The sequence below is a fragment of the Anser anser genome (assembly GCF_964211835.1).
Source record: "Anser anser genome assembly, chromosome: 2".
Lineage (NCBI taxonomy): Eukaryota > Metazoa > Chordata > Aves > Anseriformes > Anatidae > Anser > Anser anser.
In genome coordinates this window covers 123,301,939-123,329,778 of record NC_139721.1, presented here as the reverse complement: position 1 = coordinate 123,329,778, position 27,840 = coordinate 123,301,939, and the positions used below count along the sequence as shown (strand labels likewise).

Genomic DNA, 27,840 nt, shown 5'->3' with positions numbered 1-27,840 from the left:
TGGGAGGGCTGGTACATCAGCTCTCCTACAAAGAGAGGTAAGAGTCTCTTCGTCTGTGGAGTGAGAGATGCCCATAACTTGCCAGAGGTTATGGTGTGAAACAAGTGATCCAGATCCATCTTGGGCTACAATTCATTGGGCAATATGCAACACAGAGAAATAAAAACTCCAGACAGACAGGTAGCTACAGTACTTGAGCTAAACCTTCATTGCTAAGGTTTTTGGTAAGATAATTTCTTCATTGCTGTTTGCATAATGGCTTCTGGGGCTCAGGGCATCACAGCTACCACCAAACAGGCAATGTTGTATCTATCGTGGACCTATCTAACATCTATCCAACACATAGCTGGAGCTTGGAGAATACCTCTCTCACTTCCACTGAGCTTTATCCCCATTATTCTGTAAGTAAAACTGTCCCAGCTTTCTGTTTTATTTTGTTGTTGTTGTTTCATTTTTTTTTTCTCCTTCAATAATTCCAGTGGCAGTCAATATAACAGTAACATGATTGACTCACTTGAATTGAAGTTGGACAACCCCCTTTTGAACCTGGAACTCCTCTGAGTGCCATATACCACTAAATTAACCAGTAATATATGGTAAATATGAATTTATAAAATGGACACTGGGAAAAATCTCTTTAAACCTCTCCCTGCTTCTTCACAAATTACGCTAATAATAATCCAGACCTTTACATAAACTTAAACACATATTAACAGTTCAAAATCTCTAGATAAATTAATTTCACTAATCTTTGAAAATTGTTATGCATGGTCTTTACAAAACTTCACAAATAGTCTATAAACCATGCTACTACAATATGATGAGTTTTATCACTTCTTTTACAGCTGGAAACTTTGTGTCTGATATCCATAAGTATGTCTTATCTGGAAGACAGACAAGTTTTTGCAGTAATTAAAGTGGAAGAATAATAAAAGAAGCTGCACACGACTGTACTGCTAATAAAATCTCGTGCTTCTCAATCAGAACCATTCATTTCCTTAGAGACACAAAAGACAAATCTTGTATATACTGCACTGATGCTTCACTAGCTTGTAGCCAAGGTAGGTTAAAGAAACATTTGAAATAATAAATGTTATTTGAAAGTTATATTTGATATTAAGTATTTCCTTTTGAAGAAAATATGATAAGTTGCCAAAGTAGAGCTCTTTTACAAGAGGATGTTTGTTCATATATGAAAGAACAATTTGGGGTATCAGTTTCATTATTCTGATATCAGTCAACCATTTAGTACCATGGAGATGCATCTTTCCACAACTACTCTGTACAACTTTCTACCAATTTCAGTTTCTGGAAGAATGGTCTCTTCGGTGATGATCACACCTGAAGTTAAATTAAATGAAGAAATGTCTTAAACTGGCTGTGAAATAATCAAATATTTAAGTCTCCTAAGGCCTCTCTCTGGTCAATATATGAACAAGAACAACAACAAAAAACACCTTAAAAAAATAAATAATAATGAATTCTTCAAACCAGGACTTGAAAAAATTAGTAGCATATTAGGTTAACTATTAATATTGAAAATAAATATGTCTTTGCTCAGTTCACATAATCAGAAGTAAATTTAAAAATAAATAAGTAAATAGAAAATAAGATCAAAAGTACTACAGAGTCTCCTTTCCTAGATAAAATATCAGATCTTGTCTCTCAATTCAGAGACTGCCCAAATGTGTAGTAATGACCTTGAAAAAGATAAGCGTGTTCTTCAAATTAGTAGTAAAAGACTCAGTAGGTAGGAGGGTGGGCTCAGTCACTGGAAAGCACTCCCTGTCAACCATAAAGCAAGCAGGCACACAATAGCTGTTGCTCAGAGAATGATGACACACTACCAAAAGAAGATAAATGTACTCCCGAATATGTAAGGCTGGAAATGTCAGCAGTATATCTTATGAGTTGCATAATGACAGCCATCTTGATTAGATAGTGTCCACAGTGTCTGAGGAAGGCAAAACCAATAAGTTTAGAGTAGATCCACAAGAGTTCAGAAAAGAAACTTTTAGTATTTTTTTCTTATATAAACAGCAGCAGGTAACAAACTAAATAAAAATAATACAGGCAGAGTTAAAAGATAATACAAAATATAATGACCTGTTCTGGATGAACCAGCACAGTATCCACAACACTTGGATTTTTTTTTTTTATTTTTTTTTCCTTTGTACCACTGTTTTTCCCCTCAGTATTCTCATTTCAAAGACTGACTTTGAAGTGTCCTGGAACATAGTAGAAAGACTAAGGAAAGAATGAGACAGAGATTTCTAGTCACAGATGGTTCTTCTAGACTATTACCGATCAACAAAAATGTAGCAAAAAATATGTGTTTACAACAACACAGTTAATTAGGAAGTAGGAGTGGGCTAATTCAAAATTTTATTTATTTTATTCCTTTGTTTCAAGTTAGCTAAGAATTGTTAAATGCTTAAAATAAAATGACAGTGGGAAGGTAGTCATGAAGCAGGGTTCACAGTTTTTCATGAAGACAACCAGGAACCTTGATTTGGACCTAGACAAACTACTGGATAATTAAAAGGCAGACGAATGACAATTCAGAATTTATGAACAGCTATCACAGTAGACAGCTTGAATACTCTGACCTAGGAAAAATGGAACTATAGAGGAGAATCTCAAATATCTGTACAGTCAGAGCACATTTGAAACATCATCTACAGCAGTAACAAAAGTGGAGGTTAAAGGTTAAAATTTGCAGTAGCAGGCTGGGTAATTTTCCTTTAAATTTATCCAAACACACTAGTTAAGTGCAATTTTGTACCAGGAATCACTTCTTGCCTTTTAAACAATTTTGTGACCTTTAAATGTGTCCCCTGACTTCAACTCAATAAGGCATTGGGATATCTCTCAAAAACATGAAAAGAAGATGCAGTCCCTGTTCAAGTGGTGGTTGGACCCCAATATGGCAAGGACACTGGTTCAGGGTTTTTGTCAATATGAATTGTACAACTACTCCATTAGTTTCCATGTTGACTTCCACTCATCAGGGGCATAATTCACCTTCTCTAGTTGGTGGTGCAGTTGCCGTGCTCATTGTTGATATCTGGAGCAGGGGAGCTGCAGGATCTATGACACAGTATATACCTCAGGCTGGTAAACTACAGTGAGAAAACAGCAAGTGAAATGAAAGCCCTCTTAGTTCCCCCCTTCATCTTGGTAATCAGTGTCTGACTATCCAGGTACTGTGCATGAATTTATCTAAATTTAAACAAACAAAAAAAGCTTCCTATCTTTTGTGTTTTCAGAAGAAAAAAAAAGAAAAAAAAAAGAAAGAAAAAAGTAGATGGATTTTCATTTTGGAGGTGTCATTCATAAGTTTATTGCCACAAAGGCTATTTTTATTGGGTTAAAAGTTCTGAAATCTTATAAGTTTGAAGTATAAAAGCTGTTTCATGTTACAAGATACTGCCATCCATGCTACTGGTAAAGTATAAAGGTCTTCCCCAGGTAGCATGTTCCCAGCTGCTGTGAGCACTGTCACTCCTGTGCAAGAACTTGAGGTGTCCCCACTAGTCACAGATCAAATTGCGCAGCTGAAGCTCACTTACATTATTTATATTCTACAGCAGAGACAATGCACTAACCCCCCTCCAGAGCATTCCCCTGCCCTGGTGACCTAACAAAAAACTAGGAATCACATGAACGATAAATGTTACAGGATTTGCCATTTATTTCAAGCACCATCAATGGCTGCTGCTATTTCCTTATACTTATAAACAGGAAAAAGTATTTCCATATGAGAAATATCCAATTATTAAGGGCAACTACTGCTAGTGAATTCCATTGGATGGCTGAAGTAGGTAATATGTTGATATAACTTGCAGATGGATCTGCTAAGATGATGTTAGAAACTTGAAGCTATTAAACCAGCAGTGCAGAAAATGAACCAGAAATAGTAAAAAGTAAAATGTAGCAAAGGAAGGGATTAAAACAGCACAGCAGCTGTCTCAGGACTCCCATGATAAGGTGAATGAAATGAAAAGCTCATTTGAAGTCTCTAATGATAGAAAATAGCTATTTGCAAGCAGAAATAAAATAATTTGAAAAGTGTGATAAAAAAGTTTTTTGTTTTTTTTTTTTTTTTAAAAAAAAAAACACTTTGAATTCTCTGTAATACTCAGCTAGAAATACAGGCTACTGGAATTTACATTAATGTCTACATTTGGATAAGTGTAGATCTACTGGATTAAGTTAGAAGATAGTTCTGAATCTTCTAAAATGCTTCTTACATGACTTAAAGCTGACCATAGGTGGAACAAGAAAAAGAAAACAATCGTAAATTCTGATTGAAAGAAGAAAGAAGAATTCTTAAAAGAAAACATTTTGGGAATTAAGACATGAATTTCAATTGTCTCATTTAATGTAAATTTTAATAATGACAGAAAAAGAAAATACTAAAGCAAGTGTAAGAATATAAAGAAATTAGTCTTCCAGAGAAATAAAACATCTTCACTTATCTAGAGTCAATTTTGTAAAATAATTCCAAAAGAATTTCACTAGAATATGTCTACAAAAACTAGTGCCTCGTGATTGCATTGCAAGGCCTATAATTAGGCTTAAATCCACTTAATATGTTCAATATTCATGCTGCATCATTCCGGTATCTTAGATAACTTTTAACCTTTGAACATTCTAGAACAGTGCAAACACAAAACATCAGCATGCTTAACAATTATCAATCAAATATGCAAACTCATAAAAACAATTTTTGGTAGGAAAGACTGATTTTCTATTAATTTCCATTCGTTGTCATTAATTAATTGATCTCATTTACTTCACTACTCAATTTCCATCCCAAGATTGATGTAGTGGTGATAGATTTATAATTACTTGAATCATCCTGTTTACCTTTTCTGAATACTGACACAACTTTTACTTTCTTCTACTCCTGGGTTTTCCAGTGTCTACACCATACAGAAAACTGTAACAGCCTATGCAGACAGCTCTTTATCTGGTTCTTTTTAAACTTTCAGATGTTACTTTTCCCGGTCTTTTGTGTAATTTAGTATAATCGTGTTAATATACTTAATGTTGCCATTAGCATGGAAAACATTTAAACATCAACATTATCATCAAATTGACATAAGTAAACTGTTTTGTTTTTTTTTTCTTCTCAAATCAAATGTATCAAACACAGTTCCCAGTTAGTTCCCAGTTCCCTGGTTCTTGGAACTCTAAAGAGTGCTCCCCCCCCCCCCCCAGCCTATGTTTATTTTTGCATCCATTTGTTTTCTATAATGATATTCTGTAATTCTTACTGTCTTACATAATCGGTTTTAGTTCCTTTGATTAGTTCCTTTGATATTAATTTGGCTATGAATATGCCATAAAACAAGAGTTTTAATGCTGGCAGACTGCTATTTGATGTATCAAAGTAGAGCACAGTATGTGCAAAGATGATTTGAGAAATATACAATCATTCTTCAAGATGTTTGAAACCCTATAAGAATTTTGAGAATAACAGAATCTTAATATACCTATCCTGAAGTTATAGCTACGGTTTGCCTGATCTACCTATAAGTAAGCTATTTATTATATGGAAAAAAACAGTAAGTCCAAGCAGCACAAGATTCAGGTACCTGAAGACTGACTACATGTTTAATTTCCTCCTCAGACATTGCAGTCACAGTTATGCCTTATCTCAAGATAACTTTATGTTTGCTGGTACTGAAGACATGTAACTAACCTTATGCGTAGTTTAGGCTTATTAGACTTACAACTGGGGCATCAGAAAACCTTAAAACAATTAGATACTAGATTAATTTTTCATTTTCCCAATACTTCAAAACACATTTATTTATTTGGGGGGGGAGGGGGAATATTGACAGGGACTGAGGAAGCTAAAATGTCAGATGACTGATATTTTAGTTTGTTTTAACTTTGTTTGATTGGGACTAAACATAAAACGGATAGTTGTAAAGTCTAACTCTAATAGAGAGTGGAAGGTATATCTTAGCAAAGGAATGATACATTACAAAAGAATTTCACCTATGAGACTTCTCCATGTGAGCAAAGAAATCAATGAACTGCCAATACTTTCAATAAGTTATTTAAAGATATGGAATACCAAATGGAAGACCAAATAATTACTGCAGTGTCACTGTTTCAAAAATAAATTTGTTCTTAACATTCTTGCAGTAGTTTTGAATTGTATTCAGTTTCACCCTATTTCTGAAAATGCCTACTACATGTACATGTAGTCTGTTTATAATTTCTGCTGAGCTGAGTTCTCGTAACATGAATAGCCAGTGAAATGGATCAGAAAAAGCAGATTCTCATATGTTTATTAATACATCTGTTCCAGCTCTGATAGTTTTTAGACCACTCTGAATAGTGCTATAAGGGCATCAAAGAGCAATGGCACTAAATGTTTAACACAGTACATTTACTCATGTTTTCAAACACACTCTTCTCCTTTCTTTGTTTTAGGCATGATAAGAATATGACAGGAACCAAAATAAAATAAAATAAAATAAAAATTGAAAAAAAAAAAAGAAAAATTAAAGACCAGACAAATTCTTAAACATCTCAGGACAAGAGTCTGCCTTTGACTTAGAAATGTCAAACAAACAAACCAAAAAAAATATTCAAATTACAACCACTTTCTGTTTCTCCATTGTCCAGACATTATGATGTTAGCAAGAAGAAAATCAATCAATTAAATGAAGGCATATTTACTCTTCTGTTGCCCTGAAAGCAGAGGTCCTTTGAAAGAATTTCAGATTTGCAAAAACTGACCACTTATCCAAGATCAGGAAGTTCAACTCCATTCAAAATCAATCCATAAGCTAACAAACTAAACAATTACATAATAGTAACAGGCTTCTGAATCTGATGTTTTATAATAAAAATGTAAACGAGGATCAAGATCTGAAATACCATGATTTTTCTGAAATCCCAAAGACTAGAACTGTGAAGCCTTCAGACCTATCCTACTAGCTTGTGTCAACTGCACTCATAACAGAACAAAACACACCATGAAGGCTGAGTCATTAAGCAGATGCATGTTACAGTACTTGATACAGTTTTCAGAGCAATGCTCTTGAATATCTGATAAACAGAATCTAATAAACTGGAGATTATTCTCAAGATTTCTAGCAGTTGTAACTATGGGCATGCAGCAAACAAGCTGACATCTCCTTGAGATACTGTGAAAGATCCTATTTAATATCTCAATAGAAAATGTTTTTCATACCTATGAACAACAGCATTGTTAATACTGGACTTTCATACTGATACAGATGTTGTGACTGACAGTAGTTTCTATCTGCAGGATTATTCAAGCATAAAATCGTTGTCAAGGCAATCCCAATCAAAAGCAGCTGAGTCCACAGAAAACACATGGTGTTCACATGACAAAGCTCTCCGTGTACATAGATGGAAGCAAAGAATGATTTTATTGTGCATTAATGATCAATTGAGGCGCACATAAATTACTGTAATTTTTATATCGCCATTTAGCTACACTCAGAAAGAAAGAAAAAGCCCTAGTTCTACATAAAGATCGAAAGAGAGGCTATTGTCTTCCAAATTACCATTGAGCTCTAATGTAAAATTGGTACAACAGTCTGTGGAATGCTGATAACATTTTGTGCTGCAGTTAGCTACAGATTGTCTGAAGTGTGGAAAAGTCAAAGCATAGGTGATTTAAAGTGAAAGACATTGTAACACAGTTAAATGTGACTGCTTCGGATTGAATTTTATGAGTATGTGATTAAGAGAATTGATAACTATGAATCAGTAATCTCTTATTTCCAAGCAAATGACAAGAGCATCAGGAAATAAGAATACTTTCTTCACACTAAAATTTTTCCTTAAGATTTTTCATTCAAATAAAATTTGAAAAGGGTCAAATTTTGAATTGGGTGATTGGGAAGCAGGCAATGAAGCCCTCTATCTGACTTTGGAATGCTTCTGTGTTGTGTTAAGCACCAAACAATTACTCCTCATTTATTATTTCATGCTTGCAACTTTGGAATGCTCCACCCAAAATATCTCAAGATATGAGATAGGATGAAGTAATAATCCTTACAAAGCTTCAAGGTCATTGCTATGTTGTGGCATGCACTAAAACATTGACTTGTAAAGAAAATCAATTTAGATCTAAGATCTCATGATCCTAAACCCAGTATTAGCCTGCTATTTCTGCTGTGCCCTAAGCAATGCTGAAACAATCTGAAGAAATTACTTGTCCAAACAAGAGCATACATTATAATATAATAAAGCATAAAGAAACAAAACAACAACTAAATTATACAAACAGACTGCACTGAAGTGTCTTCTTAGATTAAACATCCTTAATGTAACAATTAAATTTAAAAGGGTATTCAAAGCCTAAGCTGTGCTAGCAAGTTGCACACTGGGATCATACAATAAATTGTTTCTGCATCCTCTAGCAGATTTTTATTAGTATTAACTACTATTCTGAATTTTAAATATAGTTGGCATTTGAGTCATTATTAGAATTAGAATTTCTTTCAGCTACAAAAGATTAACAAGAATCTTTTGTACCTAACAACAGCTATATATAAAAATGCTAATAGATAGGCAGTGACACTTTAATTAAATATCTTAATGGCATACATATATATATATGTAAACAGCATGACTTCATCATCTTTCCTTAAGAACGAAAAATTTAGTGCATTTTGCCATTAAGAACAAAGGATTAAACAAATCACTCATATGATAAGGTAGGGTGGCTACACCAAGCAACACTGGAAATAATCCAATAATTCTTAATATATGGAAGCCTTCATAAACCACAAAGCTTAGCTATTACTGAAACAGATGTTTATAATAATATATAAAAAAAGGCAAAAAAAAAAGCTCAAAAGCTAAATGTAAGAGAGAGAAAATGAAAGTGGAAACCAAATGAAAAGCAGAGATGAAAGGAAACTGATTTTCTTTTTCAAATGGAAGCTCCTTTTCATTACAGTTTCTGGAGCAGAACCAGGAAATGCAAAAATATATCTATGTATAGAGCTAGTGTACACATGGATTTGACTACATAAGCCATAAAAGAAAGAAAGAAAGGTGTGTTAATACACTATATTTGAGGAAACAGTCAGTCATCTGCCTTGAACCTGAGAAGGACTACTATTGCAAATATGCATGCATATAAACATTCAAATAATCATATTCAAAAAACATTTTTTCTTATTTTTAAATGAAACTGCTGCATTACTGGTCAATTATATGCTTTCATACTATAAATATTCATACAACCAAGTTTCATTTGAGCATTACTTTTGAAAACTTTTCCCTACAACTTAGAGCAGAAGTTTTGAATATTAAATAAAGCATCAGACACTTACTAAAAACAAAGAATCCTTTGAGTCATTGCTAGAAACCTGAAAGAGACACAAACAATGTTCTACTAGGACATGTTACCTAGGACACCACTGGTTGAATGTAATAACATAAAAATGAAGTTAGTATTTTAATAGTAAACAATACATACTCCAGCTGCCTACCTTTATCAGGCAATAGTTTTTCTCCAATGCCTAAAAAATGAGATCAGAAAAAGATTCACGATTTTCAAAAAAACATTAAGAAATTCTCTTTTCATCAGTCAGAAATCCAAAATCTATTCAGAAACTTATTAAAATTTTCACTTGACAGACAGTAATAGTGTCATCTGATAAATAACCATTTAAAAATTAACTGATACAACTCATATTGTGAAAATTAAGTATTAAATTCTTACAGATAAATTCACAATTCAGTTAAAAAGAAACAAAATTTGTGAGAAAAAATTTGGACCTCTTGAAGGAAAGGGCAATTTTCTCACTGAGGCTGAGAATTTGTCTAAGCTAACTTTAGCCTTTAACATCTGACCTAGCCACTACAGTTTATTTCTTTGTTTTTAATAAATATATGCACTCAAATGAAGAGAAAGACTCTTTCTTATGAATTCTTCATTCATAGATATTTATTTTAGAATGAGATGAAATGTGCCCTAGACTCCATTGACAAGATTTCCTCTCACACTAAGGAGAATCTAGTGCAATTGTCAATATGTCATATGCAATTGTCGATACATATATCTATAGATGGTCAAAGAAATTCCACGTAGGTTCTCAGTAAATATTGTGTTTAAAAAATCAGTGTCTGTCTCTCCTTTATATTCTCAATAAAACCAAAAGGACAGATAAAGTGTCTATTCAGTTCAGTGGTTATATTCTTTTAAAACACTGCATTTGTAGCTTGACTTCTCCATCTCAATATTGGTGAACGATATACTGGATACTGTGCAATGTTATCGCCACTACCTACATATCTACAGACCAATTTCATATCTGGTGTAAGATGATATAAGGCAACAGATCTGCTTTAACTTTTACTCCCAATGTCTGTAGACCGTCGAGTCATCCCCCAGAAGCATAGTTAAAGGTTGCAAAAGGGTGATAAAATACACTATGGAATTATTAGAAAAGTCACAATACACAAAGACAATATAGTATATAACAGAGCACAAAGTAGATGTAAAAATATGCATCCAACGAGGTTCCATCAATGATCTTTTATTTTAATTGCATGTAAAATTCATTTTATAATAGTAATATACATTACATAAAATCAATGTGATTTGCCTAATGGGAAACCAGTGCAAACCTATTAAAGCCATGCATTAGCAGAATTTAGAGATCTGCGTAAATCTTATGCATTTTCATGTTAATCCTCTTATTTTGCTTTGACGTTCTTTTTTTTTTTTTCTTTCTTACAGTTTCTTAGTTCACATTTTTACCAAAACACAAAGCAGCAATAACAAAACAACACACAAAAGATAATAGAAGAAATGTATGAGCTGGCAGCCCCAGTGGGTTGTGGTCAGCAGCACAAAGGCCAGCTGGAGGACAGTCACTAGTGGCCCCCAGGGATTATTAGTGCCAATACTGTCTTCATTAATGACCCAGACACTGAGATAGAGTGCATCCTCAGCAAGTTTGCAGATGATACAAAACTGGGATGAGAGCCTGATACACTAGATGGGTGTGCTGCTATTTAGAGGGACCTGGACAGTCTGGAGAAATAGGACAACAAGAGTCCCGTGAAGCTCAACAAAGGACAATGCAGTTATGAAACTGAGCAGGAATAATGCCTTGCACCAGCCTGGGTTGGGGGCTGACTTCTTGGAAAGCATTATCGTAGAGAAGGACTCAGGGTCCTGGTGAACACCAGGCTAATCCAGCAGCATGCCCTTGCCACAAAGAATGTCAATGGCATCCTGAATTGCATTAAGAAGAATGTTGACAGTACATTGAGGAATGTGATCCTTCCCTTCTAGTCAGCCCTGGTGAGAAACACCTGCAGTGCTTGGTCCAGTTCTGGGCTACTCCATACACAAGAGACATGAACACATTGGATCAAGTCCAACAAACAGCTGAAAAGGTGATTAAGGGCTTAGAGCATCTGTTGTATGAGGAGAAGATGAGATCTGGGACTGTTAAGCCTGGAGAAGAGCAGCTCAGGGAACTGCTATCCATGTATATAAATACCTTATGAGGTTAGGGGTGGGGAATAAAGAAGACGGAGCAAGAGACCCTTTTCAATGATGCCCAGTGACAGGGCATGACCCAATGGGCACAAAAAGAAATACAAGAGATTAGACTCAGTACCCCATAAAATCTTTTTTACTGTGTGGGTAGTCAAACACTCTAACAGGTTGCCCAGCAAGGTTGTGAAGATATTCAAAACCTGACTGAACAAGGTAATGATCAACCTGCTCTAGCTGACAGCTCTGAGCTGGAAGGTGAAATATCTGATATCCAGATGTCCCTTTTAAGGTCTCTTCACTAAAGAGAATTCAAAAATTGTGTCATTCTGTGGCATTTGTGCCTTCCAAACTCCAACATATCTTCCTTTTCATGCCATCTTCCCTCCTTCCACCTTGACTTACTACAACATTTCTGATTTCTTTCTCCTCTCTGTCTTCCTTTTTTTCTGTCCAAGGCCTTGTCAGATGGGCTTCTCTATCAGTCACCAACCTACTCCACCTGTAACTATTTCAGAGTTAATCCAGCTGGACTAAAATGTTTTTTTCAAGAGTGAGTTGAATCTGCTGACCAGCAATATCCTACCATTTCTTAGATTAAAAAAAAAAAAAAAAAGTGTTTTGGGAAGGCATGGCTCACTTAAAATTTCCCCACAAAGAACAATTTTCAAATGGGCCAGAGAAAGAAAATAGAACTTTATGCTTTCTCCTATGTTATTACCACACTTACACTCAATATCTGGAAGAAAAAAAAAAAAATTAAAAAAAAAGAAAAAAAAAAGAGAGACATCAAAGACTGCTATAATGACAGCTTCAAATAACATTTTTTTTCCTTTTTGGAAAGGTCTACTTATCCTTCTCCATTGATAAGAAATGATGGCTGAATTCTCTGCTGAATTAAGAAAAAAAAAAATAAAAGCCCAAGTCTTCAGAACGTAACCCATAATAAGGTGCTTACAGAGAGTCCTTCCTAACTTCAAATAGCTTCTGAAATGATCAATATTCAGACGTATACAACGATACAGAGTTTTCGTTTTACATGGATATAAACTTGAACACTCACTCTAAATCCATAAATCCACATTCAGGAAAATGACTTAACTGGACAGGACATATAATTATGCTGACAGAAAACAGTCTAAATATATTCTGAGAGATTTTCCTAAAGTATCAGCCCTTACAGCCAATGTAAAGGTGTGAAGCATTTTATGAGGAAAACATACATTGACAGAAAACAGGATGAATTTTTAAAGCTATCCCAGACCTTTAATAACTCTATAGCAGGGAATATATATATATACATGTATCATAATATATGGTGAAAATATTCATTTTTTGTTATCACCCTTTGAACTGGCTTGTATATTTTCACAAAGTGAGCTTGTCTTTGGAATGGTCATACTTTCAGTTTTTCTGTGCTAAGTAACTACAGGTATCACATATAAAATGATAAGTAGAGATGAAAGGAGGATATTAAATAATAGAATGGATAACAAAGTTCCCACATGCTTAGAATATCCATTATGTGACTGGCAGTATAGCTCTTCATGATATTTCATTCCCCCCAAATTCCTCAAGTTCTAGCCTTCTAATGTTTCTAAAAAGTACTTAAAATGTTAAAAAACAAACAAACAAAAACAAAACTGACATTTACAGAATAAGCAAAATGACCCTGTATTTCATGTTTTTTCCTTAGTACTTACGCTATCAATATAAGGAAACATTTATGAAAGTTTTTAAGGGGTCTGCTTGCATGGTGGATTGCACAGTCTCCATTATTTATTGCAATAACGCATGCTGGCACCATGTCTAACAAAATACAAGTGTGTATACTGTGTAATCTTTTTTCATAATCTTCATTGCATAGCGCTGCCGATTTCCTGATGGCATTTCATTGCTGGAGCTGCTAAGTGTGCAAAGAACCAGTGAACTGAAATTCTGACCAATGTGCTGTGACTGACGTGTAATTCACCATTTAACCACTGCTGTACATGATGGATTGGAGGTGATACGAACATGACCCTATCCTCAGTGTATTTAGGATCAAGTATTAATCTTCAGTACTAAGCATTTTATTTTATTTTATTTTATTTTGATTTAATTTTACTGTAGGAAAAGCTTTGGTTACAAATGATCACACGTGCAGGTAACAGAACTTATTTCTAGTTATGAATGATGAATTCATAAAATATATTCATTAGTGTAACTATTCTCTCAGAACTGCACATTACTATCAGAATATTTGACTTTTAGAGTGATCATTTGTAAATAGCAAGTGCAGTGCAGCATGTTCTGATGTTTTATTCTGGCTTTCAGAAAACATTTTCATCTTTAAATTTCTATCAAGTAAATATAAAATTTATTTATTTATTTATTTAAACTTATAAGGCAGACAATTTCATCCTTTTAGCTACTCATAATGGATTTTTTTTTTTCTGATAATGTGCTTACATACTTGATTCTACAAAGGATAATTTATACCAAGGATATGCCATTCTACTGCCAGTCACATCAATGTGGACATGTAATAACCATATTTGCCTTTTGATAGAACAGGCTGCCTTTCTTTGAATAACAGTGGTTGAATAGGGCTTTTGCCACAAGTTGAACAGTGCTCAGTGTTTTGTGAAACAGATTTTAGGCTGTTTGTCAACTAGTATTAAAATTTTTCTTGTAGAATGCTATGGAGGTCAGTATTTCCAACGTAGACTACATATGTATACATGTACATACATATATGTATACACACATTTACAAAATTAATCTAGGAAGTCACAAACTGTGTAAATCTGAGGAAACTCCTGCACAGACCATTGCTTTTGTGGTTAACTAGTTTTGTGATGTTTTCATATTTATGCTGATATTAATACTGATTTGTACTACTGACCTTGGATACAAGACAGTTCATTCAAGGGTCTAATTCAAAGCCTGATGGAAAGAGTCAGACTGGTTTTAAGGCACTTTGGATAATCCTCCAAACTTACATAGAATCAAAAAGAAAGTAACTAAAAACAAAAACAACAACAACAAAAAAACAGATTTGAGTAATAAGAAAAAGCTTCAAATTCTCTCACTTTTTTCTTCTTTTCCTCTAAACACTAGATCATATTTTGTAAACAATAATTTGCTCTTTCCCTCTTACTGTTCTAACCATGGTAACAGATAGCAGCAGAAGAAACTTGTAAAGAGATTTGTATGTTTAGAAATATATATTAAAAAAACTAATAATAACTTTTGACATTTCCTGTCTTTGTTCCCATTCTCCCATACTTCATTTCTTTCATAATAGAAACATCAACATCTCTCTTACTGTTCTGATCACAGTAACAGGTAAGTAGGATAAACTTTTACAGGTATTTGTATGTTTAGAAACACATATATATATTTTTAAATAACTTACATTCCCCCCTTTGTCCTTATGCTTCATTTCTTTCATCACAGAAACAAAAATATTTGGAATATTTTCAATTTTTATTTATTTATTTATTTGTAACAAACACAACAATATTGTAATAACTATTTTTAAAGCAATGTTATTACTGTTGGGATATAAATTTCCATTAAAATATATGCAGTGTGTAAGAAAAGTCTATACCAAAGAGAGATCTCTATATAGATATGTATATTTATAGAGAGACAGACATATAGACAGGTATCTGCCTATAACAAATATAGCAAAAAAGTAACCTAAAGAAAATACTGCACATCTGCAAGGTACTTTTTTTGTTGTTGTTTTTACTATAGTTGGCTAGTGCACACCGATTTACAGTGCTAAACTGACTGAATCAGGACAGTGAGCAGCTTTCAGCATCAGTAGTCTCTGCTTTTTCATAGCTTTGGCTTTTTTGCTGTTGCTGTGTTTGACTTGTTTGGTGAAGGGGGGTTGGTTATGACTAAGTATGCAAACTGTAAACCTTCATACAGAGAATAACAAAAGCAGTCATACCTTGTGCGATACTAGACTACACTTCAATGAATTTACAACCTTCCTTTGAAATTTCCAGTAGAGTAACCACATATTTAAAATGTGAGCTTAATCAAATCCTGTTGACTTCACCAAATACTCGCATAGATTTTATTTGCAAAGGAACTTTATATATATATATATATTTATTTATTTAATTAATTATTTATTTTATTTTTTAGTTTTTGCAAAGGAATACCCATCCAATAATTTAAAGGATATGATTTCAGTCTGAAGACTCATTTAAACAAAATAATTGTCATCAGCATCACTTACCTGATTATGTGGCATAAAGATTATACAGCTGTTTTCCAGCTCAAAACCATGCAATAGCCATTTAAAAAAAAATTAATGCAATGTTTGAAATTTATGGAAACTAAGTTTATATTAACAATGTTTTTTCAAGAGGCTTCTGAACACAATTAGTGCAATTTGCTGCATTATTTGTGGTTAAAATAAACCATCCATAAGCAATAATACATAAAGTGGTGCTGTGCATAGACTATGAGCTTTAAACCAGTTGATATGTAATAGTTTAGTTGCTATAAAAATTAACCAAATCATAAGTATTGCATTCTATCCTAAAGAATGACAAGCCTCTTTTCATAGAGAGAAATTGGTTGCATGACCGTCATACTCGCACCAGCAGACTGAAAGAACTAAAAGAGATCAATATCACTCCGAAAGATGGATCAAGCATGAATCAATGTAGCAAGCACATAACCAAACAGACATGGAATTAAACAAGGAAAAAACAACAACAACAGCAACAAAAGACCAACAAAGATTGTCGCTTAACCTGTTTTGTCAGAGCTGGTATTGATGGTATTGGTAGTGATGGAAGTGAAGGTAGTCTTTGCGCTGTCCTTGGTAGTAACAGATTTCTGCTTATTTTTCATGGCTTCCAGTGCTTTGAGCTTCTTGGCATGTTTAGTGCCTTTGTAGTGGGCCGCAGCCTGGCTCTACAAAGGAGAACAAAATGAACCATGCAATCAGGCTCATTTCTAAACTGGTATTCTCTGTATTAGTACAAATACAGACTACCTTTCAATAATGGGTACCACTAACATTATCCATGTACTGACTATATTTAGAATGATGCTTGGAAAACAATGGAAAAAAATACCTAAACATCTGCAATCCAATGAATACAGTATATTACTGTATAACAATTTTACTTACAGACCAAAATAAGACTGTTTTAGTATACCATGCTTAAAACATTTATCTTCATCAGATTTTCTATCAAGTTTTTTTTTTTTTTTTTGCCTTTGCATTAAAAAATTAATAATTCTCAGGCAATGGGGAAGAAAACACTATCCTCCCAGTAGCTTTTCACTTTTCCAATTCATCTTAGAAGCTAGAGATTTTGCTAAAGGTTCTTTCAAAGAACAGTTTACATTTAACAGTGGTATCAGGAACTTCTCAAACAAAAAGCAAAGACCAAACTACCCAAGGCCAAACAAAAAACCCCGAAACATAAACCAACCTCTTCAAAACCCATCACCAAAGATTTAACTGCAATTATCTGGCTTTCTTAATAAATAAATACATAAGTTCCAGGGTTTGAAATTCAAAGCCAGGAGCACCCTTTCTAAGCAGAAACCTCAAAAATATGTCTTGGCTACATGATATCAAGCTAAAATAGATTTGTACATGCATTGCTATTGAGATTTATGTATTACACTGAAAAGGATTACACTGGAAGAATTCTTATTCTAAGAGTTAATAGCAACATTTCTTCATTTAATTTATGTTGTATGTATATTTTAAGAATAGTATTTTAAGTATAGGATTAAACCTTACTAAAAAAGACATTGGAATTAATACGAATAATCAGAACTTGTTTTTTTTTTTCTCTCTAATATTTAATCTCTTATAGGAAATATACTCCTCCAATTAATAAAATAATAATTTGATACATTCCTTACACTTTTTGTTGCTGAAATTCAAACTTAATTGAAAACAATTCCTTTCCTAGTTGAAGAACATTATTGAGACCCTGGAAAATAATCAAAATTTAACTATCACAGAAATGAACAAACTAAAAACAACTATGCTGGGTCAGCCCAAGGATACATGAAGGTCAGTATTTTATTTCTGACATGAAACAACTGCAGATGCTTAGAGAGAACATATAAGGTAAACACTTTCTATTGTGGAATCACAAGAAGAAATAAACACATATGTCAATTAGGAGCTACAAACTCAAAGGATCAGAGGGATAAAATGACACCGTCATTCAATTCACTAAGCCACTTGTGCAGGTGGAAGATGCCTGCATTATCTGGTACCTGTTAGTCATTATACCTTTACTTAATGCTGCCCTGTGCTGAATTCTAGGATGTGAGGAAGTTCTAGTGAATATCACAATAAGAGTGTTAATTAATTAATCTCGAGATTTATGGTTTTCAGTATTCATGAAAAGTCATGTTTCCTTCCAGATGCCTGAGATTTGAGAAGCCCAAGGTGAGAAAAAGTGACAGAGCTTATCTAAACTAATAAACACATATACATGTATGTGTATACACACATAGAAATACATACACACACACACTCTTGTTGTATATCGAGATGCATCATTCAGTTTGGTTGAAAAGCCAGTTTCTTTGTATCTAAAGTAATGTAAATATTATAATAGGTACCCTTATTGAAAGAACACTGGACAGTGAAGTTATTAATTAGAAACTACTTGGACAGAAACAGCACAATCATGCACCTTTTACAATTCCCAACACGTAACATCAAGACACACTGTAAGCCAGATACAAACAATCAAGAGATGTTAATTATTGTTAAACTGAAAGACCAGTGTCAGGTTATGATGATGCATTAAAAATGACATTATAAAGTACATCTTTATGATATTATCATGTCAATTGTTTTTACAGTTTCTAGTCAAAATTAATTACCAGTCAGCTTCAGTTTTTGAGTGCACTTTTTTTCCCCTAACTAATAGTGTCATTTTTCAAATATCAGAAAAGTAGTCAGAACATGATCCTTAATACTAGATTATGAATGCCAATTTTAGTTTGATACACAGCTCAAGTTTCTTCACAGAATTACTGGTAGAACACAGCCAGGTTTATGCCTCCTGCATCCACTCTTCACTCCAAATTCTCACAGCGATAGCTCCACAAACCTCAACCTAAGCAGAGTGTTGGATGCACAAGGAATATAAAATAAGGCCCTATGTAGAAAGTGCTGACCTTTTCAGTATTCTGAAATACATGAATGAAAACATTCCGAAGTAGAAAAATGTTGCATAAACTTACAGGTACAGTGGCTGTTATGAAAAGTTCTCCATTGCTCACTTCCCACTGATCACTGACAGTTTACATAACCTCTACTTAGAGATCTTTACTTGCAAGAGTGGGATGGGGAAAATGGAAAAATATCCATAAATATCTTTCTAACATGGCAATATAAAATATGGCGCTATCATTTCTTGCAGCCATAACAGAACTAAAATAATCCTCACTACTTAAATGACATTTACTTGTAGCTTATAAAATTCATTGCTTAAAACGGTATTTGTTGTCAGCCTAAATAATAATAATAAAAATAATAATAAATATAAAATGATCGTAAAATGCAATTATTCCCAATTTTATTTTAATATTTTAATATTTTATCTCAATATTATCTTATGTGTACGTACGTCTTATCAACTTGTGCAACAAGTTGTGCTCGGACAAGTTATAAGCAGAGGATAGGCAAAACCCAGAATCTACTGAACTCAATGGGAATCAAGGGAAGATTTCCCTTTACGTTTCTTATAAAGGGGTACTGAATTTTATAATTGTTCATCTTGACAGAAGTCAATCTCCTCTGAGAAACAGCTGTTTAATCTAAAAACAGATGTTCTCTCAAGCAGCAGAGATTCAGGACGATCCTAAAATGAAAACTCCATATTATTAGAGAACACTTGGTAATCACAAACATCTCTCCTAAAAGTCATCTAATATTAACTTCTGTTTCTTTTTATGACTACAAAATCATCAGAATAATACCTTAAGACAGACCTTACTTTCTTCTTTCATCACAGTTTCCAACACAGTGTGTTTTTTTCTCACATCACCTTCAGCAAGTTTGTAGATGACACCAACCTGTGTGGTGCAGTTGATACCAAAGAAGGAAGAGATACCATTCAAAAGGACCTGGACAGGCTGGAGAAGTGAGTCCATGTAAACCGAATAAGGTTCAACAAGTCCAAGTACAAGGTGCTGTACCTGGGTCAGGGCAATCCCAGACAGGAGTATAGAATGGGAGAAGAACTCGTTGAGAGCAGCCCTGTGGAGAGAGACTTGGGGGTTCTGGTGGAAGAAAGGCTTGACATAAGCCAGCAGTGTGCACTTGCAGCCCAGAAGGCAAACTGTTTCCTGGACTGCATTAAACGAGGCATGACCAGCAGAGCAGGGGAGGTGATTGTGACCCTCTTCTCTGCCCTCATGAGACCCCACCTGCAGTACTGCATTCAGGTTTGGGGCCCCTAGCACAAGAAAGGGGTCAACCTGTTAGAGCAAGCTCAGAGGAGGGTCACAAAGATGATCAGAGGGCTGGAGCACCTCTCCTATGAAGAAAAGCTGAGAGAGCCAGGGATGTTCAGCCTGGATAAGAGAAGGCTCCGGGGAGACCTCATTGTGGCTTCTCAATGCCTAAAGGGGCTTTATAAAAAGGATGGAGAGGGACTCTATTCGGGTGAATAATGATAGGACAGGGGGGAATGGTCTTAAATTAAAAGTGAATAGATTTTGATTAGACATTAGGAAGAAATTCTTCACTGTAAAGTTAGTGAGGCACTGGAACAGCTTGCCCAGAGAAGTTGTGGATGCCCTATCCCTGGAGGTGTTCAAGGCCAGGCTGGATGGGGCCTTGCCCAGCTGGATCTAGTGGGTGGCATCCCTGCCTATGGCAGAGGTGTTAAAACTATATGACCTTTAAGGTCTCTTCTAACCCAATCCATTCTATAATTATGTGATCCTCTGATTCCATGTTTGATACACAGAATTATCCCTAGCACTGTGAATACAAGTGTCAGCTGACATGTTACCCAGTCTTAGTCTCATGATGGAACATGAGAAATATGCCAAATATTGCTGCTTTAACATTACATTGCACTTTAAGGAACTATATCCATTCTTGAAAGAGATGTCAAACAAGAAAGTAAAAGGTATATTGTATTACTTTGCATCTGAAGTTGAAAACGCATGGATCCTTAACTAAATTTTGAGAGCTCTGATCCTGCAAATTACGTGTGGATAAAATTTATTCTATGTGAGTTACTTAAAAACCAAAGAAATGGCAAGATGTCTAAATGGCAATTCAGTTTTCAAGGTTATTTGTAAAGTCCTGCCTGTTTCAGCAATACAGATCAGTTTAAGAATCTCTTTTGCAAAACAAATGATTTCCTCTGGTTCTGCATATCTATGTTGAATTATTAGGGACCTTTCTAATCCACACATTTTCTAAATTTGCCAAATTGTTAGAATATAAAAACATATTTGTCTGTGTAAAAAGTAAAATATATACATATATATATTTATTATAAATACACATATAGATACCATAAAATAATAACTATTCTATACGCAGTTTGTATAGTTACACCTGAAAGCAGTTAGAAATAACAGCCATAACGTCAAAACTCAGCTATATTTTCTTTGCTTATGTGCAATATTGTACCACAATTACCATAAGGACATATTACCAAGAAAATTACAATGTGTAAAATATGATGAGAAAGATATGAAATATTTCAAACAATCCAGACAGTATTCTTGTACAATTACAGTCATCATATCTATACAGCAGTCTTCAAAATAAGTTTGTCAGTCTGAATAATGTACTCCAGTGAATCATGTCCTCTCACTTATGTTCTTTAGGCATTGGTTCAACAAAAACATTGTGCTTAATTTTGTGCACTGAAACACAAAAGGGTCTCTTATTCTCAGAGAGTTTTCAACTTAGCAGCACCACATCTTCTATCCTTTCTATATCCCTCCTGGTTCATCTCATATTACCAGTCTTCTTACAGATTGATTTCTTGCCTCTTTCATTCCTTCTAGGCAATACCTTCCTAATAAAAGCCAACTCAAAGAAAAGAATTTTTTAAAAAGTGTAGTCAGTATGTTCCAGTGATTCTTCCTCACAAAAATTCAATCCAACTATCATGCATTATATCTTTCTCATTTCACAATACATTTTGAAAGCTGTCCAACAGGAAGAGTGCTGTATTCCATGTTGTCATCCAACCAATCACTAGCAAGGCTGCAGTCTGCCTGTACCCTCAGAAAGCCCCAAACAAGGGCTGAGAAGGACGAAAACCCCTTTTTGTCTGTCTGAGATTTCAGTAGCTCACATCATCATGTCTTTGTTTTTACCAGTTGCTGGATGCTATTATCACTTCTATTGTCACTCCCAGTAAAACAGTAACAACTTTGGCTAATATATCAGTAATTGACATGAAGATCTCCCAGAGTAAAAAGTATACAAAATAGCTTTAAAAACAAAAAATGAGTTTTCTGGTTCAAACTAATATTGTCACTAAGCTGGCCACTCCAGGTTAGGCAGTAACACAGGGCTGCATAAGGCAAAAGGGCTTCTATCCTTTGGTGTAGTGAGAGAAATTGTTTATGAGATGCCCGTGCTACGTTATCTTAATCACTGAGTATAGATTATCTTCCTGAAGTTGGGCTGTCAACAAGTACTTCAAACATAATTTTACAGGTGCTCTAAGCACACAAAAAATTGATCAAAATAAATAAAAAAAAGAAGTCTTTTTTTTTTGGAAAAGGCATCATACTGAAATAAAGTTTTTTTCTAGTGACTCCAAAATTGCCAGGTTGACTGCCAGTCTTGCCGGTCAGTGATGACATCATTGAGCTCAGAGAAAACTGCAGTAAGCAGCTGAGACATTTGTATACTACCAAGTATGTGCTACATTCATAACCAGAGCTGATCTCTACGGAAGAATAAGTTAACTGTAGAAGTTTACAGGAAGTCTAGCAGCCTTGAGGCTCCCAACAGTTGGTACTGCCTATGACAGGGCTTTTACTGTGAGTCATACCTGATAAAATAAGGAGTATTGTGCAGTCTTTTGCGCTGAGATTTATTTGCTCTAGTACATAAGTAAGTCTTTATTTGAGGGTATTTTAAAATTTGCAAAATAATATGTCTTGCAACACATACTATTTTGTTTGCCCAGTGAGTACAGGCAGGAAATTCAGGATTACTTATACAGCCTATACTCACTTTCAAGAACATGGAGGAACTCCATGGACTTCAGAGCTTAACAAAGTCACAGTACAAGAGACAAACGAGCTATGAACCTGTGCAAGCCTTTGAAGAATAAGAGATTAAGTGAAGACGTATAATGTAATTTTTAAAGGTGATGTCAACACGATGACAAGTTTTATATTGAACAAGAAGAGTACCTTGATTTCTGCCTGATATATACAAACTCAATCTGCAGTCAATTATAGTGTAGATAAATGTTGCCTGTCGTCATTTCTTCCTTCTGCTAGGCTTACCTTTATCTTCTGAATTGTGTCATTTCAATTTTTTGTGCACTCTATCATCAACATCAGTCTGTAATACAGAGCCAGAGAGTTAATTACACTACAGACTCAAACGTAACCATGGTATGAAACTCCAAGGATGTGTGTGTAATGTGACTTCTTTCAGATATGTTCTGAGAGAAGGCTTTTACCACATCAAAAGTGATAGTTTTATTGCTGATCGGTTTGCCCCCCTTCCCTAGTGCTAAGCATACAAAAAACAGAGCAAGCACCAAAAAGGACATGTACGTAGAAAATAAAACAATTCTTCATTACCATGGAAGAATAACATAAATGTTAATTCCCAGACATTTAATTTTCTCTTTCAATGGAAAGAAATAATTTCTGTTCCCTTTTCTCTTTCTTAGAGCATTAACTCAACACATTCTTGAATGTACTTTGAGACTCAAGGATGACAGAGAGGATGGGAGATCTCTGAGCTCACTATTTCCTTCACATTAACAAAGCTGCTTCATCCCATCCCCTGTGCTTGGGCTCCTTCCAGATCCATTTATATAATGGTGAGAGACTGCTCCTGGCAAGAGTCTGCATCACATTGTGAGAGATTGGCATTGACCCCATTCTTATGGTAAAATCATCCATTCTATAGTAAAATCAAATATTGTCATTCTGGAGAGGAAAATCTATTTTATCTTGGTCAGATAAAGAAGGTAAGAATCCCCTGTGTAATATCTCTTGTCCTGTAGCACTCTAGTAGACCATGCATCTACTTTTACTGTAGGCTGCTACTGAGTGTGACATTACCTGAAACTATCTATGCAAGGTACAAAAAGCTGCCTAGATATAGAACACTTCCCACTTCATTCCCAGTAGACATAGAAGATATCAAAATATATATGCTGAAGGGAATACAGCTCAAGTAATAAATCTCTTCCCATATGTGGCATTTTCTTTTAAGGAAACCGGTACTTATTCATGCAGCACAACAAAAGTTCACTGAATGCCAAAGTTTAATAAACTGATTATTTATCATCTATTTTAACCTTGTTATTGCTAAGGAAGATGAAGTTTAAATTCATTAACAGAGTTTTCAAGTTCTGGTCTATGGAAGATTTTACATACTGACTTTCATAATAGTTTCTTTGGGGGGAACTCTTTTGATGGAGAGATGAAACATTCTTTAGAAAACAGGTATTAGTGAAACATTAATCAATGAAATTAACTTTAACGTTTAATCTGATCTTCGTTGTATTAATTGGCAGACTTTCAAGCACCATTTACTTTCCACGTGACAAATCTTGTTGTAGTTAGAATTTCAAGAGAATATTGAGCTTGTTTGATCTTTTGCTCAGATTAACCAGGTGGTTAATTTCAGATTAATTTTAGAATAAGATAGAGGAAAGTTAATATATATATATATACACCACTTTCTGTGGCTCATGATAAAATAAATGATGTATTTATTCAGCTTATTAAATATAACATGTATGTTTCTAGTTTTGAATCTGGAACCAAAATATTTAGAATCAAGATCTTGAGCAAATGTTTTGTTGTTGTTGCTGTTGTTTTTTACAAATGTACCCCAGCTTCCCTTCTGTATCAGTAGACTCCCACCCATATTTTACTCACTATGTTAATTAATACTTTTTAAATGATATGTCAGTAATGGAAATCCTAAAAGTGGAAGCTGATGTAGAATGCATCTAACAACAAAGAAACAACAAAGAAAATAAGCTCACCATTATACAATATTCCTGTGATTTACTCAATAATGAGTTAAATAATGTAAATGTAATTCAGTATTCAGTTTATACACAAAGAAAGTTTGCCTAAAAACAAAAGATGTTGTTGAATTTAAAATAACCGCTTTACAGTAATTTTCTGAATAGTATTGAAAAGTTCAGACTTTTCTGGTATTGTCTGAAAAGGAATAACAATGGTGGGTATGTAGCCAAAACCCTTCTGAGTATCAGTTTGTCACAGCTGACAACAGCTAATGGGATTCAAGGGTATACACATACACTTACCTTCCCAGAGCCTCAGTTTATTTAAGAATTTTACATTGACTGGAAATAAAACACGATTTCCCTCTGCATTCAGCTGGTTAACTGTTAACTAAAGAAAGTTGAATGGTATGTTTAGCATAGCTCCTTTGAGTGTCTTCACCTGGTTTCTGTTACCAAGCAAACTACTTTTGTCTGTTTACATTCAGAATAGCAATCTCATTAAATTCTGAGTTTCAGAATTTTTTTATTTATTTTTGACTGAATCAAACTATCAGAGAATAGTGGAAAGCAAGACACAAAAATATCGCAAGCAATTTTAAAGAGGACAAGAAAAAATTTAAAAAATGCATCTTTAAATTCCTATTAATTCAGTACCGTTTGAATTTTGTATTTGAAATGACAGACAAGGTAATAAAGCTTGCATATACAAAACCACAAAAGAGTATATGGAGGTATTTTCATTGTGTTCTTATGTACAGTCTTTATATTGTTACTGGAATTACTGTTTTTAATGCTGTATTTCATAGAATTTTTTCAAATTTCAAGTTTGTTTTCAGAAAAATGCTGATTCAACTTTCTGATTCTTTTACTCAAATATAGTTTCAATTTCCACTTCAATGGTTATTTCAATATAAATCTACCCTGCATCCTTTAGATCAGCTCTTACCCATAAGAAGAAACTCAAAACCCACAAACTAGAACTGAAAGTGGTCAAATTTCCTAATTTCAGCACTGTTTTGTGTGCACTTGGCTGTAGTAAGGTGGTCTCCAGGTCAAATCTCCATCCTTCTTTTAGAAGGTCATAAGTGCATATAAAACATATGAATTGTCCACTATCAAAAGTCTTCACAGCTACACGAAGACTGATAATTTAAGGCTAGAACTAAGACTGAATATTTCACAGATTCTTTCCTTCTCCTCATATTCCAAGGAGCATCCAAGCTTTTCAAGTACAAGAACCTCCAAGGAGAGGCAATATGGTTTCTTGGAGTAAAAGAACTCTTAGCTCCCAAGTTCCTGTCTCATTTAAACCAACTTTGTAACTCCAAAAGTGACCTGTGCCAGTGGTTTGCTGAAAAAATCCTATTGTAGGCTTCTGCACAGGAGAAGAAATGAATATTTCTTCGAGAAGAAATATATGTTACATTAAAAAAAAAAAAAAGAAGAGAAAAACCAAAGTAAAATGAATAAATGTCATTTCCCACTATAGAAAGAAAGAAAGAGAGGAAAAGAGTGAGAGAGATAGAAAGAGAGAGAGAAAGAGAGAGAAAAAGAGGAAGAAGACAGAGAGAGAGAGGAGGAGAGAGAGGAGGAGAGAGGGGAGGAGAGAGGGAAAATAGTAAATTAGGTCTTATACAAGCAATTCATATTAATAGAAATCAGGTTCTGCATAAGAAGCCAGAAGCCAGGTATTCAAGGCAGTACACCAAACCTATGAGACTGTTCTGACATTACTTACTATTTACATTGCAGTTATACTTTGGTTCCTCTACTTCATGTTATGCTGAAATCTGGAGATTTTTTATTTTTATTTTTTCTATTGGCCAAGAATAAATACTTACTTAAGGTATACTTGCAGTTCTACAGACATTACTGGATAAGAGTATCCCCTCTGAAATCAACAGGACATTTTATATGTTGAAATGTCATAAGACCAGTACCTAAGAGATGCTCTATATTTCATGTTCAGTCACATTGACTTTGATATTTCTCATCTCCTTTAGTCAGGCACAGGTTATCAGGCTCAAACCTGGAATAGCTATACAAAATTGTATGATGTGTAATATAAAAAAGGTCAAACAAGACAGGTATAAGAGCCCTTTCTGATTTTAAAACCTAAGATATCATTTCATGTTTTATATTTGTTTGGACAGATATTACCAAAAGAGTGAAATTTCCAAATAGTATTGAAACATAATGCTGGCGTTCCAAAGTTTTTGGAGCAGACAAACTGCTTCATACATATTCTCAATATTTACTAACATATTAATACTTATTTACTGCACATTATTGTCTTTATGCTGTCCTTTTTTATACCTCAGTACTAGTTCATATTAATCTACAGTAACTGAAACCCAAATGAAAATAAATAATAATAATAATAAATACTCATTTAAGAATTACTGATATATTTAAATTAGTATAATTAAGTCAGTAACATTTAACAGTTTTCCATGCATGGCCACCAAATGTTGGCACGTTTCTGAAGTGATAAAGCACATGGATACAGAACTCTCACTAATCTTGTAGTTTTCTAAGCTGGATTTGCACATTCTGGGGTATATAGACAGACAGTTTGACAGTGACATGGGCAAACCAAGTTTCAGGATGCTTTCTAGAGTTCAGCCATCACTGAGTACAGATGAAGCAGCAAGATGAGACAGTTATGGTTTTTACATTCATATCCTTATGACTTTCAAAACTGAATCCTAAAAAAAAAATCTTTAATACACTATGCTTAACACTACTATTAAGTTGCATAAACCAGTAAGTGCTTTTTCCCTTGGGTATGTATTAACAATTTACTTTTTGCAGACAAGTGCACAAATATGATTAGCTTTTGCAGATTGCTCCTTATTCTGTTACTGGTAAGTAATTTTTATATTATTGCAGTGTAAACAGATGCTATTTTCCACTACATATTCAACAGTAATGAGCTAATTCAATGCATTAAAAACAACAAAAGATCTTCAAGAATGAGCTATTTGCTTCAATAGTCCAAGCTCCATTGAAATCTATGTTGAAATCAACCATGACAGAAAGTTAGCAAATTACCCTAGAAGTCCTGTTGCAAAAGAATAACTTTATTTAGTACATTCATTCAAATGC

The 27,840-nt window shown here is 34.2% G+C and overlaps 1 protein-coding gene and 1 long non-coding RNA gene across 12 annotated transcripts in view; both read right to left on the bottom strand.

Moving 5' to 3' along the window:
• Window positions 1-27,840, bottom strand: part of ZNF385D (zinc finger protein 385D) — a 436,921-nt gene that overhangs the window by 49,331 nt on the left and 359,750 nt on the right. For 8 of the 11 annotated variants that reach the window (XM_083825063.1, XM_083825069.1, XM_083825067.1 and 5 more), the window contains 2 exons: window positions 16,285-16,447; window positions 9,501-9,530 (listed from right to left, as the gene is read on the bottom strand). In XM_083825063.1, coding sequence (XP_083681189.1) covers window positions 9,501-9,530; window positions 16,285-16,447 — 193 coding nt within the window. The remainder of the gene's footprint in view (window positions 1-9,500; window positions 9,531-16,284; window positions 16,448-27,840) is intronic. The other 3 variants (XM_083825066.1, XM_083825068.1, XM_083825065.1) reach the window with 1 other exon arrangement.
• LOC310894670 lies at window positions 2-9,334 on the bottom strand. The gene is made up of 2 exons (XR_014580084.1): window positions 1,077-9,334; window positions 2-622 (listed from the first exon to the last, which is right to left on the bottom strand). It is a non-coding gene; the product is annotated as an uncharacterized lncRNA (long non-coding RNA).